The sequence below is a fragment of the Musca domestica genome, unplaced genomic scaffold, assembly GCF_030504385.1.
Source record: "Musca domestica strain aabys unplaced genomic scaffold, Musca_domestica.polishedcontigs.V.1.1 363, whole genome shotgun sequence".
Lineage (NCBI taxonomy): Eukaryota > Metazoa > Arthropoda > Insecta > Diptera > Muscidae > Musca > Musca domestica.
This window is the reverse complement of record NW_026712319.1, coordinates 250,261-269,844: the sequence shown is the minus strand read 5'-3', so window position 1 is coordinate 269,844 and position 19,584 is coordinate 250,261. Positions and strand designations below refer to the sequence as shown.

At 29.0% G+C, this 19,584-nt stretch overlaps 1 protein-coding gene across 2 annotated transcripts in view; it reads right to left on the bottom strand.

Annotated features, from left to right (window-relative positions):
* Positions 1–83: 83 nt before the first annotated feature.
* LOC101888019 (neuroguidin) overlaps positions 84–19,584 on the bottom strand; it is a 224,175-nt gene continuing 204,674 nt past the window's right edge. Inside the window, exons 2-5 of one of the 2 annotated variants that reach the window (XM_059126079.1) lie at positions 5,701–6,102; positions 5,373–5,635; positions 5,128–5,315; positions 84–729 (exon numbers count right to left, since the gene is read on the bottom strand). In XM_059126079.1, the coding sequence (XP_058982062.1) occupies positions 593–729; positions 5,128–5,315; positions 5,373–5,635; positions 5,701–6,102 (990 nt within the window). In that variant the 3' untranslated portion in view covers positions 84–592. The remainder of the gene's footprint in view (positions 730–5,127; positions 5,316–5,372; positions 5,636–5,700; positions 6,103–19,584) is intronic. The other variant, XM_059126080.1, reaches the window with a different exon arrangement.

Genomic DNA, 19,584 nt, shown 5'->3' with positions numbered 1-19,584 from the left:
TGTTAGAAATTACTTCAACTAAAAATGAAATTTGTTTTTCTGTATAATTTTATTACAATAATGGATTTTTAAAATTATGCTCCAAATTAAAAAAAAAAATCCGTTTCCTGTTATTAATTTGAAAATTAAAACATAAAAAATAATGTTTACTATTTTTCCTTTTATAGTTGTTGTTACAATTTTCAATTCTTTTTTTATTTTTTCACATATTTCATTCTATGTTTCCATTCACTTCATTTCTTATATTGCTGTATTTTTTCTTTTCTAAATTAATAATTAATAATTCATTTTCAATTCTTATTTCAATTAATTATTTCAATATTTCTTTCTCATGTAAAAACTGGAATTTTTGTAATTTATAAAAAATTGTTTACTTTTTTGTGAATTTAATGACGTCTTCATTTTTTTCATCTGTTACTTGCTGTTAGAGGGGTGTTTTGTTTTATAATTAATTACATTGTTCTTGTTTTTAGTTTTTTTTTGAATAATTCTATAATCTTTAATTTTTTTGTTGATTTGCGGGTCCATTTCTTGTTTTCAGTTTTTGTGTTTTTTTTTTTTTTTGTTTTGTTTCCTTTCAATTGTCTGCTATTTAATGGAATTTACGTTTTTTGCCACCTTTCTTTTTGCCTTTACCGCCCTTGGCTTTTCGTTTTTTGCCACCAAGCGAATCACCGCGTAGAGCTGCATCACGACTTATTTCACCGAGGATTTCATCGCCCAGGGTGCCTGGAATTAAAAGGGAGAAAATTTAATATCAAAGAAAAAATTATTAAAAATTTTGATCGATGTTGAACTGAATATGTCCGTCCGTCCGTCTGTTTTAATCACGCTAGAGTCAAAACAAAAATAAAGATAAGAAGCTAACATTTTGCACATATCGATCTTTTGTCTGCAGGCAGACAAAGTTCGAAGATGGGTTATATCGGTCCACGATATCGTATAGCCCTCATATAACGACACCCCTTGATATTCCATATTTTGACGATTTTAGGGACATTATTTACCGGAGTTGTTTCAAATTTCGTATTTAGAATTTGTAATGGATATATGACAACAAATTGCGTATGTAAGCCCATGTCTTCATATAGCCTCCCTATAAAAGTGCCTCCCAATATTCGGTATTTTGATGTTTTTAGCGACATTATTTTTTTAAAGTTTCTCATTTAAAAATTTTAATGGCTTATGACAAACGTTGTCTATGCAGGTCCACGTCTTCGTTTAGACCCCAATATAACGGCTATATTAGGTATTTTAAAGAATTTAACAGAATTTTTAACGGATTTTATTTTTTTGGAAACTTCCAAATTTGTTCCAAATGGTTTAGGATATTCAAAGTTCGGCCCGGAATCTCATCATCAATTTCAAAGGAATTTAATTTTATAGTCTATCAGTTCCTCAAACGTATTTTTTAAAACTTTTTATTCTATGACCTATCTGAACCTAATTAAATTAATCCTATAAACGTGGATTTTGAAGGAATTTTATTTTATGACCTATCAGCTCCTCACAAGTGACTTTGTAATGCATTTTATTTCTTGGCCTATCAACCCCTCAAACCCGTCCTTTACAGCATTTGATCCTATAACCTTTTTGGAGGTGGATTTTATTTTATGACCTATCAGAAGAATTTTATTCCATTCCCAATTTTCTTCCATGACAAAAAAAGTCCTTAGAAGTGGAATTGTAGAGACCTTAAAAGAGATATTTTATGAAAATTTAATGCATGACCTATCAGCTCCACAAAAGTAGATTTTTAAGGAATTTTATTTAATAACCTATAAGATTCTTAAACCTGGATTTTAAAAGCATTTTATTTCAAAACATGTTGGCCCTCTAAAATGGATTTGAACTGTGTTGTTTTACCACGACCTGTAAGCTCTTCACATTTGTATTTTTAATGCATTTTATTCTGCAACCTTAGAAGTAAATGTTAAAAGCATTTTAATTCATGGTTCACAAACGTGGAATTGTTAAGCATTTTCATACTTGATCAAAATCAACCCATTAAACTTGGGACCTTAAATGTGGATTTGTAAGAAATTTTATTACTTGACATATCAACTCCTCAAAAATGAATTTTAAGCAGTTTTGTTCTATGACCAAGCAGTTCCACAAACGTGAAATTGTAAAACAATTAAATACTTGACCTATTAATCTCTTAAACTTGGTTCTTTAAGGAATTTTAATTCATGATCTGTAGGCTCCATAAAGTTGGATTGTTAAGGATATTTGTTCCATGATCTATTGGCCCGTTAAACTTGGGGGTTTTTGAGAAATAATTCCATGACATATCAACTCCTTAAATGTGGATTTTATTCCTTGAAATATCAGCTCCTTTAACGTGAATTTTGAAGACCAAGGTAGGCCTATCATCTTCCTAAACTTGGATTATTTAAAAAATATTTTTAAAGAACCTATCATCTTCCTAAACATGATTATTTTCAAAAGGGCTTTAAAGGACCTTTTAGTTTCCAAAATGTGTATTTTTTAAAAAGATTGTTGTAGGACGTGCATTCAAAAGGGTATCTATAGGACATATCAGCTTTTAAAACGTTATTTTTAAGAGGATATTAATAGGACATATCAACTTCTAAAACGTGGATTTTTAACAAGGATATTTATAGGACATCTCAGCTTCTAAAACGTGGATGTTTTTAAGGATTTTTATAGGAGTTATCAACTTCCAAAACGTGAATATGGATTTATGGATATGGATTTTTAAACGGATATTTATAGGACATATCAGCTCCTAAAACGTGGATTTTTTCTAAGGATATTTATAGGACATATCAGCTCATAAAACGTGGATTTTTTCTAAGGACATTTATAGGACATATCAGCTCCTAAAACGTGGATTTTTTCTAAGGATATTTATAGGACATATCCGCTCATAAAACGTGGATTTTTTCTAAGGACATTTATAGGAGATATCAGTTTCTAAAACGTGGATTTTTTCTAAGGACATTTATAGGAGATATCAGTTTCTAAAACGTGGTCATTTTAAAAGGATGGGACATATCAGCTCCTAAAAAGTGGATTTTTTAAAAGGATTTTTATAGGAGTTATCAACTTCCAAAACGTGGATTTTTTTAAAGTATATTTATGGGAAATGTCTACTTCTAAAACGTGGACTATTTATTTATTTATTTTTTTCAATATTCAACTTCCTGAAATCTTTTAATCTCTAAACGTGTTTTTCTTGAAACGCAGATTTTTTTAAAATACCTTTATAGGACTTATTAGCTGCCAAGTTTTTTAAATATCTATCAGCTTCCTAAACCTGAACTTTCAAAAGATATTTTCATAGGACCTACCAGCTCTTTAAAGTTGGATTATTTAAAAATATTTTCATAGAAATTATCAGCCACCTAAAATATTTAAAAACATTTTCTAACAGCTCCCTGTATCTGAACTTTCAAATGATAATTTTATAGAACCTAAAAGCTCCCTAAACGTGGATGTTTTTATAAATACCTTTATAGAACTTATCAACTTCCAAAACGAGGAATTTTTAAATACATTTATAGAACGTATCAGCTACCAAAACGTGGAATTTTTTAAATACCTATCAGCTCCCTAATCCTGAACTCTCCAAAGATATTTTTATAGGAACTACCAGCTCCTTGAATGTGGATTTCTTAAAAATACCTTTATAGGTCTTATCAGCTGCCAAAACCTAAATTTTTTTAAATATCTATCAGCTCCCTAAACCTGACCTTTCAAAAGATATTTTTATAGCACCAATCAGCTCTTTGGATGGATTTTTTAAAAGTACACTTATGGGAATTATCTGCTGCTAAAATGTGGATTTTTTAAATATCTATCAGCTCCACAAACCTGATTTTTCAAAATATATTTTTATAGGACCTACCAGCTGTTTGAAAGTGGATTTAAAAAAATACCTGTATAGGATTTATCAGCTGCCAAAACGTGGAATTTTTTAAATACCATCAGCTCCCTATGCCTAAACTTTCAAACCCTTTGGATGGTTTTTAAAAGAACCCTTATAGGAATTATCAGCTGCCAAAATGTGGATTTTTTTTAATATCTATAAGCTCCACAAAAATGCATTTTCAAAATATATTTTTATAGGACCTACCAGTTCTTTGAAAGTGGATTTTTCAAAAAATACCTTTATAGGACTTATCAGCTCCCAAAACGTGGAATTTTTTAAATATCTAGCAGCTCTCTAAACCTGAACTTTTAAAATGTATTTTTAGCTTCTTAAAGTTGGATTATTTAAAAATATTTCCATAGAAATTATCAGCCAACTAGAGGCGATTTTTTAAGAATATTTAAAAGGACCTTTCAGCTTCTTAAACACAGATTTTTAAATTATTTTTAATCTTCTGCGCTTCAAACAAGGATTTCTTTGAAGTATTTTTATAGGACCTAGCAACCTTATTTTATTTTATTAAAAATTGTTGTAAGACCATTCGCCTTCCTGAAATTTGTTTTTTTTTTTAATATTTTAAGAATGCCTATCAGCTCTTCAAATGTGGACTTTTCAAATATACTTTTTTAGGACTTATCAGTCCTCTAAACCTGATTTTTTTTAACAAATTTTAATAGGACCTATCAGATTGCCAAAATTATAAATATTTCTTTAAGATAATCTCTTTTATAGGACCTATCAACACTGTTAACGAGGATTTTTTTAAAAAATTTTTCAATGCCTATGTGCGATTTTTTAAAAATATTTTTGTAAGACCTTTCGCCTTCTTATTTTTTTTTAAATTTTTACAGGACGTATACGTTCTTTAAATGTGGATTTTTAAATATATTTTTTATTGCCTATCAGTCTTTTAATCCTAAACTTTTTACAAATATTAATATGACTATCAGCTTCCCAAACTTGGCTTTTTTACAAATATTTCTTTAAGATAATCTCTTTTATAGGACCTATCAACACCCTTAGCGTGGATGTAATTTTTCCCTAAGTGTAATTTTTTTAATATTTTTCCTTTTCGTTTTTCAAGTATTTTTATACTACCTATCAGCCCTATAAACGTGGATTTTTTTACAAAAATTTTTAGAACCCATCAGCTCCTCAATTAAAAAATCAGTTCCTCAAATAATTTTTTTTTTCACAAGTATTTGCTTAAGATCCTTTTTTGCTCATACCCAATGTTGTCAGTTTCCTGTTGCGATGCTTTTCAGCTTTGGTCACCGGCAGACGTGTCAGATAGGCTTCTTCGTATTCTTGTTTCTCCTTTTGGGCTCTGGACAATATCTGTTGGGCACGAGAGCCAGAAGATATTTCCGTGGGGGCATCCAAATATTCCTCCTTCAAGTCCTCCATCATTGATGATCTAAAATGCAATAAAACAATTAGTTATGGTACAACAATAAACGGAATTCGATCTTACGTTATTGCCCGTTTCTTGGCTCTTTCCAACAATTTCTTCTCCTTGTCCTCAGGTTTCTCATCACCATCATAGTAGACAGGTTTGATTTTGGGTGGCACATAAATACCAGGTTTGCCTGCGGTGGCACCCTTTTTGGGTTTCTTAACGCCATTGACATCATCCTCGGCATCTTCTTCGGACTCGGAAGCACTGTCATCATCATCCTCATCGTCTTCATCCTCATCATCGCCATTGGCATTAGTTAACATGTTTTCAGGATTTGGCTGAAATTAAAAAAAAAAGATTTTGATTTTTAAAAAAAAAATTAAAAAAAGATCTGCCTCCTTACCTTATACAAAATTGGATCTGTCGTCGATGACACACCCGTTGTGGCCGTTTTCACCAGCTTATCGATTTGATATCTCAGCTTGTAATCGATTGGTCGTATTTTTTCCAAAACTGTACGTATTTCAATCAAACGTTCTATTGAGGGATCACCTTCAATGGTTTCGCCGGAACATTTACGCAGCACAACATAGGTCAAATTGATCAGATAATCGAGCAGCATGTGATATTTAACTTCCAGGAAACTGAGGCCATATTCTGTTGTAAGTTCACCACGTTTGACACGCTGTAGCATGCCTTCCACCAAATCGGTGACCTGTTTGACGTTGCTGTTCATTTCACCCAGCAGTTGAATGGCCTGGGGTATGTCCTGTTGCTCCTGCACTTCACAGTCGTAATCGAGGGCCTGAAACGAGAAAAAGAAATCGGAAAATTAATTTTGATTTTATTCATTAAATATTTAAAGATTTATTTAAAAAAAATATTTTTTTTTTTAAGCCAGGAGACCAAAAAAAAAAATATTTTAAAAAATTAATTAAAAAATATATTTACAAATAATTTAATTAAAAATAAATTAAAAAAAAATTAAAAACAAAATCATTAAAAATCCAAGTGGGTTCTTGTGCCGTATTTTTTTTGAAGGACCAAAAATTTTTTGAGAATATTTTTCAAAGAGCCAACACGGATTTTTTTAAGAAAAAATGTCAAAGGACCTTCAGCAGCAAACAGATTTTTAAGAATATTTTTGAAAGAATCTTCAGACCCATCAACATGGTTTTTGTAAGAAAAATTGTCAAAGGAACCTTCAGACTCATCAACACGGTTTTTTTATGAAAAATTGTCAAAGGATCTTCAGGACCAAGAACGGGAGACTTTTAAGAATATTTTGCAAGGGACCTTCTGGCCGACAATATGGATTTTTTAGAATATTTTTGAAAGGACTAACTTGAATTTTTTGAGAATATTTTTCAAAGCCAGGTATCAATCTGGATTTTTTAAAAATATTTTTCAAAGCCATCAACTTGAGCTTTTTTAAGAATATTTTTCAACTAACCTTCAGGCCCAGATTTTTTAAAAATATTTTTCAAAGGACTTTCAGATCCACCAACGTGGATCTTTTTAAGCATATTATTCTAAGGACTTTTCGAGCCATCAACGTGAACTATTTAAGAATGGTTTTCATAGGAGAATATCTCAAAGGACCTTCAGATTGAATCAACGTGACTTTTTCTTGAAATATTATTCAAAGGACATTTAGAGGATTTTTTAAAGAATATTTTTCAATGGACCTTCAGAGGACATTTTATGTATATTTTTCAAAGGAACTTCAGACCCATCTACCTGTTTTTTTTTTGAGAATACTATTAAAATGACATTTAGAGGATTTTTTTAAGAAAAATGGAATGGAAAATTGATTTTTTTTTAAAAAATAATGTCAAAGGACCATTTTGGTTTTTTTTAAATGCAATTTTTAAAAAAAATATTTCAAAGAACCAAAGTGGATTTTTTTAAATGAAATTTTAAATATCAACGTGGATTTTTATAAAAAAATAGAATTTTTAAAAAAAATATTTCAAAAGACCAAGGTGGATTTTTTAAAAAATTGAATTTTGAAGAAAATATTTTAAAAAACCTACGTGGATTTAAAAAAAACGGAATTTTTAAAGAAAGTATTTCAAAGGACCAACGTGGATTTAAAAAAAATGTAATTTTCAAAGAAAATATTTAAAAGTACCAATGTAGATTTTTTAAGGTGGATTTTTTTTTAAATTGAATTTTTAAATAAATATTGCAAAGGACCAACGTGGATTAAAAAATGGAATTTTTAAAGAAAATATTTTAAAGGACCAACGTGGAATTTTTAAAGAAAGTATTTCAATGGGCCAACGTCTATTTTTAAAAAATGGAATTTTTAAAGAAAGTATTTCAAAGGATCAACTTGGATTTAAAAAAAAAGAATTTTTAACGTGGATTTTTAAATGAATTGTATTTTTAAAGAAAATATTGCAAATGACCAACGTAGATTTTTTAACGTGGATTTAAAAAATATGGAATTTTCAAAGATAATATTTCAAAGGATCAACGTGGATTTAAAAAAAAATGGAATTTTTAAAGAAAATATTTCAAAGGACCAACGTGGATTTTTTAAAAAAGTGGAATTTTCAAAGAAAATATTTCAAAGGACCAGCGTGGATTTTTTAAAAAAGTGGAATTTTCAAAGAAAATATTTCAAAGGACCAACGTGGATTTTTTAAAAAAGTGGAATTTTCGAAGAAAATATTTCAAAGGACCAGCGTGGATTTTTTAAAAAAGTGGAATTTTCAAAGAAAATATTTCAAAGAACCAACGTGGATTTTTTTTTAAAAACTTTAACGAAAATATTTCAAAGGACCAGCGTGGTTTTTTTTTTGAAGAAAATATTTCGAAGAGCCATCGTAGATTTTTAAAAAAAATGGAATTTTCAAAGAAAATATTTCAAAGAGCCAACGTGGATTTAAAAAAAAATAGAATTTTTTAAAAATAAAATTTCAAAGAGCCAACGTGGATTAAAAAAAAAAATAATTTTCAAAGAAAATATTTCAAAGAGCCAACGTGGATTTTTTATCACAATTGAATTTTCAAAGAAAAATATTTCAATGAGCCAACGTGGATTATTTAAAAATAGAATTTTCAAAGAACATATTTCAAAGAGCCAACGTGGATTTTAAAAAAAAATAGAATTTTCAAAGAACATATTTCAAAGAGCCAACGTGGATTTTAAAAAAAAATGGAATTTTCAAAGAAAATATTTAGTTAGGTCTTTTAACGAAAAATTTTAAAGGGCCACATGTATTTTTAAAGAAAAAATTGATTTAAAAAAAAAATCAAGGAAAAAAATCAGTGGAAGAAATTTTTTCAAAGCACCATCGAGCGAGTCAAAGAAAATATTTCAATGGGCCAACGTGAATTTTTTAAAAAAAAAATGGAATTTTTAAAGAAAATATTTCAAAAGACCAACGTGGATTTTTTTTAAATGGAAATATTAAAGAAAATATTTCAAAGGACCAACGTCGATTTTTTTTTTAAAATTGATTTTTTAAGGAAAATATTTCAAAGGACCAACGTGGATTTTTTAAATAAATTTTTCAAAATACCAAGGTGGATTTTTTAAACAGTTTTTTTTTTTTCAAAGGACCAACGTGGATTTTTGAAACAGGTTTTTAAAGGACCAAATGGATTTTTTAAAGAAAATATTTTCAAAGAACCAATGTGGATTTTTTAAAGAAAACATTTTCAGAGGACTTTTTAAAGAAAAAATTTTCAAAAACATTTCAAAGGACCAACATGGATTTTTTTCAGGAAATTTTTTTCAAAGGACCAACGTGGATTTTTTTTCAAGAAAAATTTTCAAGGAAATTTTTTCAAAGGACCAATGTGGATTTTTTTTCAAGAAAAAATATCAAGGAAGTTTTTTCAAAGGACCAACGTGGATTTTTTCAGGAAAAAATTTTCAAAGGACCATCGTGGATTTTTTTTTCAAGAAAAGATTTCAAGTTCATTTTTTCAAAGGACCAACGTGGATTTTTTCAAGGATCAACGTGGATTTTTTTAAGAAAAAATTTCAAAGGACTCCTGGATTTTTTAACGAAAAAATTATTAAAGGATCAACGTGGATTTTTTTCAACAAAAAATTTCAAGGGACTAACCTGGATTTTTAAAAGAAAAAATTTTCAAAGGATCAACGTGGATTTAAAGAAAAAATGTCAAAGGATCAACGTGTATTTAAATAAAAATTTTTAAAGGATCAACGTGGATTTAAATAAGAATTTTTAAAAGACCAAAATGGATTTTTAAATTAATGTTTTGAAAGAAAAATTTTCAAAAGACAAAAATAGATTTAAGGAAATTAAAAAAAAAAAATACAAAGGACAAAAATCGAATTTTAAAGAATTTTTGTTAAAGAAAAATAACTAAGGACCAACAGGGATTATAAAAAAGTAAAATACCTACGAGGATTTTTAAAGAAAAATTTCTAAAGGACCAGCTTGGATTTTTTTGAGAAAATTTTTCGAAGGACCAACTTGGATTTTTTCTAAATATTTTTTTAGTCCCTTCGAAAAGGCATTTGAAAAAATCCTTTGTCTGTGTTTTTTTTTTTGCTTTCGTTAAATTTGTTTGCGGTCAGCTAGCTGCGGCTAAATCTGTGTTTTGTTTGCTGTTTATGACACAAACGCCTAGGTGTATGCTTCATGCATTTAACTAATACCCAGGCCCACGGGATGTGCTTTAAATTTTGAAAAAAAAGCAACAAATAAATTGAGGTTGGGATATAAAATGCAATGCCTAGCTGGAAAGGTGGGCAATGGGGCTGAGTGAAAATATCTGAAATGCAAAGAATTATTATTGGAAATAATAACCTACTCTCCACTCTCTTTCTTCCTCTCCGGGATTTGTTGTGGTTTTAGTTTTTAACATAGCTGTTAGTATTATATTATTTTATTGCACTATCGGGACTTTGATTTGAATTTACCGTTATGATGGCGATGGGAATTTCCAAAGTGGCAGTGATGGGTATTGTCTGTGTGTTGCCGGGCATAACTCAACCACCAAACAGATTTTTATCACACAAAACATTTATTATGCAATTTTTGTCCATAAATATTTCATTTCATTAGTTGGTGGCCTGAAACAAGTTTTTTTTTTTAAATATTTTTTTTTGTATTGAAAATTTATTATACAAGTTCATATACATTTATTTTGCGGTTTTTTTCACACAACACAACCACCAAAACACCACCACCCCCACCATTACATTTGGAAATTTTTTCCACTTGAATAAATAATTGTTTTTTTTTTGGTTGCCCACGAAAATCCATCGAAGCAGAAAATAATTCTCTATATTATTTAATTATTTATATATATATATTTTTTTTTGTGTAACCATAAAAACCATTATAATATTATAAAGTTTTTTTTTTCGTCTGCTCTCGTAAATATTTATTTAAATAAAAATAAATGCAATTTATATCCGGAGGTATTTTTTGTTGGTCCATTGTCGTTTTAATTAAATTTTATATCCTCTGTTTTTTTTTTTTTTTTGGATTAAATAAATGTGGGTACGTTTTTTTTTGTAATTATTTTTATAATTTATTATTTTTAATGCAATTTATGATAATATGTACACACAGCATGAATAAATATTTAATAAAAGCAGTCATTAATTAAATGGAGAAAAAAAATTAAATAAAAAATAATAAATAAAAATTGGGTGTGGTCAGATGACCATCAACTCTTATCCTTTATTGGATATTATTATTGTTACATGACATAAGTTTCTTTTATATATTCTGGGAGCTTTTGGGGTTATTTTCTAATATACGAAAGGCAGCAAAATAGCCTTCGAATGGGTTTCCGAAACCTTTAAAAATTTTCCAGGACTATTAATTTTTTAGAAATTTTTTAAAGGATATTTAGAATTAGTTTTTATAAGCTTGGAGAAAAGCAACAACAGAAAAGGACATTCAGAAGGAAAAAAACGGACATTCAAAATTTTTTAAAATTGTTTTCAAATAATTTCCACATCTATCAACCTGGACTTTTTTAAGATTTTTTAAGATAGCTTTCGAATGGGTTTCCGAAACCCTTAAGAAATTTCCAGGACTATTAATTTTTTAGAAATTTTTTAAAGGACGTTTAGAATTAATTTTTATAAAAGCAACGACAGAAAAGAACATTCAGAATTTTTCAAAATTGTTTTCAAAGAATTTCCACATCCATCAACCTGAACTTTTTTAAGATTTTTTTTTCAAAGGACTTTTAGGTTTTTTTCTCAGTGGGTTCTAAACCATTTTTCGCGGATTTTTTATATACTTTTAGAATTATTTTTTATTTTTTTTCATCCATCAACCTGGACTTTTTAAGATTTTTTTTCGAAGGACCATTTTTTGCGGATTTTTTTTTTATTTTTTATATACTTTTAAAATTATTTTTTTATTTTTTTTTTTCATCTATCAACCTTGACTTTTTTAAGAATTTTTTTTTCGTAGGACTTTTATGTTTTTTTCTCAGTGGGTTTCAAAACCATTTTTCGAGGATTTTTTTTTATTTTTATATATTTTTAAAATTCATTTTTATTTTTGGTTTTCATCTATCAACCTGGACTTTTTTAAGATTTTTTTTCGAAGGAGTTTTAGATTATTTTTCAGTGGGTTTCTAAACCATTTTTCGTGGACTTTTTCATATTTTTTATATACTTTTAAAATTATTTTTTATTTTTTTTTTCATCTATTAACCTGGACTTTTTTTTCTCAGAGGGGTTTCTTAACCATTTTTTGCGGATTTTTTACTTTTTATATACTTTTAAAATTATTTCTTATTTGTTTTTTCATTTATCAACCTGGACTTTTTTAAGATTTTTTTCGAAGGAGTTTTAGATTATTTTTCAGTGGGTTTCTAAACCATTTTTCGTGGACTTTTTCATATTTTTTATATACTTTTAAAATTATTTTTTATTTTTTTTTCATCTATTAACCTGGACTTTTTTAAGATTTTTTTCGAAGGACTTTTATATTTTTTCTCAGTGGGTTTCTAAACCATTTTTTCGCAGATTTTTTATTTTTTATATACTTTTAAAATTATTTTTTATTTTTTTTTCATCTTTCAACCTGGAATTTTTTCCGAAGGACTTTTTTTCTCAGTGGGTTTCTAAACCATTTTTTGCAATTTTTTTTTTATTTTTTATATACTTTTAAAAATATTTTTTATTTTTTTGTTCATCTATCTACCTGAACTTTTTTAAGATTTTTTTTTGAAGGACTTTTAGATTTTTTCTCAGTGGGTTTTTAAACCATTTTTCGCGAACTTTTTTTATATACTTTTAAAACTATTTTTTTTTTCATCTATCAACCTGGACTTTTTTAAGATTTTTTTCGAAGGACTTTTAAATTTTTTCTAAGTGGGTTTCTAAACCATTTTTTGCGGATTTTTTTATTTTTTATATACTTTTAAAATTATTTTTTATTTTTTTTTTCATCTATCAACCTGGACTTTTTTAAGTATTTTTTTTTTGAAGGACTTTTAGATTTTTTCTCAGTGGGTTATAAACCATTTTTTGCGGATTTTTTTTTATTTTTTATATACTTTTAAAAATATATATTTTTTTTAAATCTATCAACTTGGAATTTTTTAAGATTTTTTTTGAAGTGCTTTTAGATTTTTTCTCAGTGGGTTTCTAAGCCATTTTTCGCGGATTTTTTTTATTTTTTATATACTTTTAAAATTATTTTTTATTTATTTTTTTTTTTTCATCTATCAACCTGGACTTTTTTAAGATTTTTTTTTAAGGACTTTTAGATTTTTTTTCAGTGGGTTTCTAACCATTTTTAAAATTATTAAAATTATTTAATTATTTTTTATTTGTTTTTTTTCATCTATCAACCTGGACTTTTTTAAGATTTTTTTTTTGAAGGAGTTTTAGATTTTTTCTCAGTGGGTTTCAAAACCATTTTTGCGGATTTTTTTTTTTTATTTTTTATATACTTATAAAATTATTTTTTATTTTTTTGTTCATCTATCTACCTGAACTTTTTTTTAATTTTTTTCGAAGGGCTTTTAGGTTTTTTCTCAGTGGGTTTCTAAACCATTTTTCGCGGACTTTTTTATAATTTTTATATACTTTTAAAATTATTTTTTTTTTGTTCATCTATCTACCTGAACTTTTTTAAGATTTTTTTTGAAGGACTTTTAGATTTTTTTATCAGTGGGTTTCTAAACCATTTTTCGCGGACTTTTTTTATTTTTTATATACTTTTAAAAATATATATTTTTTTTAAATCTATCAACTTGGAATTTTTTAAGATTTTTTTTGAAGTGCTTTTAGATTTTTTCTCAGTGGGTTTCTAAACCATTTTTCGCGGATTTTTTTATATACTTTTAAAATTATTTTTTATTATTTTTTTTTTTTTTTTTTCATCTATCAACCTGGACTTTTTTAAGATTTTTTTTTCGAAGGACTTTAAGATTTTTTCTCAGTGGGTTTCTAAACCATTTATTGCAGATTTTTTTTTATTTTTTATATACTTTTAAAATTATTTTTTATTTTTTTTTTTTTCATCTTTCAACCTGGACTTTTTAAGAAATTTTTTCGAAGGACTTTTAGATTGTTTTTCTCAGTGGGTTTCTAAACCATTTTTTGCGGATTTTTTCATATACTTTTAAAATTATTTTTTATTTGTTTTTTTTTTTTCATTTACCAACCTGGACTTTTTTAATTTTTTTTTGAAGGACTTTTAGATTTTTTCTCAGTGGGTTTCTAAACCATTTTTCGCGGATTTTTTATATACTTTTAAAATTATTTTTTATTTTTTTTTTTTCATCTATCAACCTGGACTTTTTTAAGTTTTTTTTTTTCAAAGGACTTTTAGATTTTTTCTCAGTGGGTTTCTAAACCATTTTTGCGAATTTTTTTTAATATACTTTTAAAACTATTTTTTTTTTTTCATCTATCAACCTGGACTTTTTTAAGATTTTTTTTTCGAAGGACTTTAAGATTTTTTCTCAATGGGTTTCTTAACCATTTTCGCGATTTTTTTATTTTTTATATACTTTTAAAATTATTTTTTATTTTTTTGTTCATCTATCTACCTGAACTTTTTTAAGATTTTTTTTTGAAGGACTTTTAGATTTTTTCTCAGTGGGTTTCTAAACCATTTTTCGCGGATTTTTTTTTATATACTTTTAAAATTATTTTTTATTATTTTTTTTTTTTTTTCATCTATCAACCTGGACTTTTTTAAGATTTTTTTTTCGAAGGACTTTAAGATTTTTTCTCAGTGGGTTTCTTAACCATTTTTTGCGAATTTTTTATTTTTTATATACTTTTAAAATTATTTTTTATTTTTTTGTTCATCTATCTACCTGAACTTTTTTAAGATTTTTTTTTGAAGGACTTTTAGATTTTTTCTCAGTGGGTTTTTAAACCATTTTTCGCGAACTTTTTTTATATACTTTTAAAACTATTTTTTTTCATCTATCAACCTGGACTTTTTTAAGAATTTTTTTCGTAGGACTTTTATGTTTTTTCTCAAAGGGTTTCAAAACCATTTTTTGCGGATTTTTTTTATTTTTTATATACTTTTAAAATTATTTTTTATTTATTTTTTTTTTCATCTATCAACCCGGACTTTTTTAAGTTTTTTTTTTTCGAAGGACTTTTAGATTTTTTTCTCAGTGGGTTTCTAAACCATTTTTTGCGGATTTTTTTTTCATTTTTTATATACTTTTAAAATTATTTTTTATTTATTTTTATTTTTTTTTTTCATCTATCAACCTGGACTTTTTTTAAAAATTTTTTTCGACGGGCTTTTAGGTTTTTTCTCAGTGGGTTTCTAAACCATTTTTCGCGGACTTTTTATATTTTTTATATACTTTTAAAAGAAATTTTTTTCGAAGGACTTTTAGATTTTTTCTCAGTGGGTATCTAAACCATTTTTTGCGGATTTTTTTTAAAATTTTTTATATACTTTAAAAATTATTTTTTTTCATCTATCAACCTGGACTTTTTTAAGATTTTTTTCGAAGGACTTTTAGATTTTTTCTCAGTGGGTTTCTAAACCATTTTTTGCGGATTTTTTTTTTATTTTTTATATATATTTTTAAAACTATTTTTCAATGACCTTGTAGACCCATCAATTCGAATTTCCAATAAATATCTTTTCAAAGCCCTTCAACCGTACCATGAAATTGGAGTTTTTATTTTTTTTTTTTTCAAAGGACCTTCAGATTTTTTAATATTTTTTGAAGGACTATGAAATCAGCTATCGCCTTGAATTTGTAGAAATTAAATTTCCAAATGATTTTCAGATTTTTTTTTATGATCGAAGAGGCTTTTAATAAAAATAAAATTGTTAAAGAATTCCCCTCAGATGCCATTAACGTGGATTTCTCAATAACGTTTTTTTTTTTTTAAGACTGTAAGATTTTTCAATATTTTTCGAAGGACCGTGGAATTTTTTCAAAGAAAATATTCTCCATCAACGTGGACGTTTTTAAGAATATTTTTCAAAGGACTTTTAGCTTTATTCTCCCATTTATTTTTTCGAAGAACCTCCGGTTTTTTATATTCTTCTATTTTTTAATTATTTTCCAAAGGATCGACAGCTTTTTTTTTTAATATTAGAGGAGGCTTTTAATAAAAACAAAATTGTTAAAGGTGGGGGGGGGCCCTTCAGGTACCATGAACATGGATTTTTCAATAGTTTTTTTTAAAGAACCTTTAGATTTTTTAATATTGTTCGAAGGACCATGAGATTTTTTTATGTACATTTTTCTCAGGACCTCCTCACCCATTAATGGGGACTTTTTAAGAAAAATTTGTCAAGGGATTTTTAAAGAAGGCCCGTAGACCCAGCAATGTGAATTTTCATTCAGGTGTTTCAGGAATATTCTTTCCAGCCCCATCGGCTTGGTTTTCTAGGAACAATGTTCCAAAGGACCTTCAGATCTTTTTAATTTTCGTTAGAAGAGGCTTTTAATAAAAACATAATTTTAAAAGGATCCCCAAAGGTTACATTTACGATTTTTTAGTATTTTTTCAAAGAACCTTCAGATTTTTCTATATTTTTCGAAGGACTATGGACTTTTTTCAAAGGAATTTTTCTCAGGAACTCCACACCCATCAACGTGATTTTTTTAACAAAATTTGTCAATGATCTTCGAATTTTTGAAGTATATTTTTCAAAGGATCCTCCTATTTTTTAAGAATAGAATGAATTTTTAAGAATAGTTCTTTGAGTCATTTATTTGTTAAGAATAATTTTCCGCAAGACAAAGGACCTTCAGCCCCATTAACACGGATTTTTTAAGAATATTTTTTTAATGAGTACCTTTTAAGGGACCACTTGAATTTTTTTAAGAATATTTCCCAAAGGATTTCAGAGCCATCAACATGGGGTTTAAAATATTAATTAAGAATTATTTTTTATGCCGAAAGACCCAGATTTATAGCTAAGAAGTCCTTGGATATCCTTAAGAACATTAAAAAAAATTATAAATTTTTTTCCAATTATATTTTTTGCCAAGTAATTTTCAAAAATATTTTAAAAAAATATTTCGGAAAAAATTCCTTAAAAATAAGGGAATTTAAAAAATAAGTCTAAAAACACAGATTATCCTCTCTCCCCCATAGTCTGATGGATTGTCCCGAACCAATTGCCACAATCATCCATGTCCAATACAAATCATTGACAAGCAGCACCTTGGTAGCCCTCTTGGGATTTGGATCCCTAATCGATATCAATTTCAATCTCAACATATCCGAAAAGGTGCTGGAATGCCATGCTTGAACCAAACCCGCAGCATGGACCTGATGTATGTGATAATTCAGCCGATAGGGTGAATTAAACTGGAGACGAAAGCCCCAGGCCAGACCGTCAAACCATCTGAGGTACAGAACACCTTGTGGGTAAAATATTGTTGCTTTCGCCGGTACATTTGCCACAGGGTCGAAGAGCTATAGTAGCCATAGCGGGTATTGAAATTTTGACGATTCTCCTGAAAGAACGTGGAGTTTTGGGTGATGATCAGGGAGGACTTTACGGCCTCAATGTGGGGCAGAATATATTGGGCTTCGATGGCATCGAGAAGAATTTTCAAAGAGGATTGTCGCAGTTGTTCCATATCTTCAATTTCCTGATGATAGGAGGGATGGGTGAACAAAGTCTGGACCCGGGCCGACAATTGGGTGCTGATATTGAGACCAGCCAAAAATAGCAAAAAGTAGACAATTTTCAAGCCTTGCAGATGGGTTTTCCGGGTCACAAATGATTGCCCTAACACCCCTGGCAGGATGCGTTCATTCAACAGCAGATTAAAGGGGATGTAGTTCCCAAAGAACAGGTTATCATAAAGAGAGAGAGAGAGAGAGAGAGAGAGAGAGAGCACCAAGGACAGCGTTACGGTACAAATGCCGATGCACCCAAAAAACTTCCATCCCAGAAGGATGTTGAAGACCTCACAAAGGTTGCGTGGCTGGGCACAGGGTACCATAAAAATACTCTGGGCCGCATCCAGGGGATAGGTCATATTCATCCATTTCTCCTCGGGTCCGGTGTCAAGGACCATGGGTATATCGAGTTGTTCCATCTCCAACATGTCATTGATCACGGTATAATGAACCGGCCAACCCACTTCCATCTTCAGCTTGGCATTGAAATGCCGGGCAAACAAAATGATCATGCGGGGGATGAAGCCTTTGAGGTGCATTTCCTTAGCAATGCCCTGGGCGGTGTCTGGTCGGTGAAGGTGAGCAGGGATTTTTTTTTTCTCAAAGTTACGCCAATGTTGGGGATAAAAGGGCGTGGAGTTCCAGATAAGCCAATGATACTCTGGATAGGGTTTCAACATGAAAATTGTACTCTCTTCCTCCTCCTGGATAACCTTTAAAAGGACATTTGTCATGGAGTAATGTTGGAACAATTCCAATTTTTAAAACTTTCCAAATTTTTAATTCTTTGCGAAAAAATCAAGATACGACTTTGCCGGATATAATCCAGTATTGGAGAGGTTTTGTTAAGGACATGCATATCCTTTGAGCCTTGCATTGGGAGCACACACATTATTTCGGAGTTAATTCTTTTTTTTTAAACGAAAATTGGTGTCGCTTGGGTTATTAACAATTTGGGTATTTCAAATGAGAGAATTTCTTGAAGTATCTCCACGTTGGGCGCCATTTTTAACAAATCAGGATTGTAGGCCAATAAAAGGCCATTAAATTGACGTTCCTCATAAATTTGTTGTAGTAATTCACGATTCTGTTTATTTTTGGTCTCCAGGACATCGTTGAAAATTGGATTTCCATAAAAGCTGGGAATCGCACACAATTTTAAAATAATTTTCCAAAAATCCGACATTCCCACAGAATTAAAAATCCACAACTGAAAATGTTTTCTATTTTCCAAAAATTTCGTATTTATATGCCACGGAAAGGCGGGAAACACCCCACCCCCTATGCTTCATAGCTGTTGAAATTCCTATGCCTGTTTATTGGTCTAATAATCCTTCAAAAATATCCTTAAAAATCGTCAATAATCCTAGATTTGAGGAGTTCTGGGCCTTCAATAACATGACATACTAAGCTTAACGCTACACTATCACACACACACCATCACTAATAAACACATTTGTCACTGTCAGAAGTGTCGCCGCGCGAGGAGGAAAACACGAATGCATCCCCCTCCTCTCCTCAACCATAAAATATTAATTCATATTTATGTTTATTGGGTATTAATTTATAATTTTATTTACATTTTTAAATAGCATTTTAATTGGAAAGCTATTTTTCGTATAATCAACAACAACAACAACAGAGTTGTAAATTAAAATGCGCGGAAGCACACACACACGAACTCAGGGTCGTGGGGTAATAAAAAATAGCGGCCAGGGGGGGGTTGGCTCATGGACAAAATATGAAACATTTTGGGTGAGATAAGTTTAAAAAATAGCTTAGGGAAAGGCATCCCTCATGGTCTCCTCCTGCGGCCACGTCCCTGCCCTCTTAACATATCCACCATAACCATAGCCGCAATATAATGTCCATAATGAATTGTATGCTCAAAGGATGTGTGCAACATTAAAAATGGAGATTTATTTGCCAAAGCCCCAATATATATAGTTATAGACGAGCAGGGGGAATCGATTTTAAATTTATTGGGTGGCAAGTTTTTTTCAGGATTTAAATACTTGATATCTATTCATTAACAATTTGTAAAATCCTAAACTATATTAGGATGGGGTAGTTTTCGCAGCCACTCGGTACCTCCATTTTCTAAAAATACCCTCGAAGTAGGAAGGGGAGGTTGAAATATATTTATGAAAAATATATGTCGTTGGTAAAAAAATATTCTAAAATGTA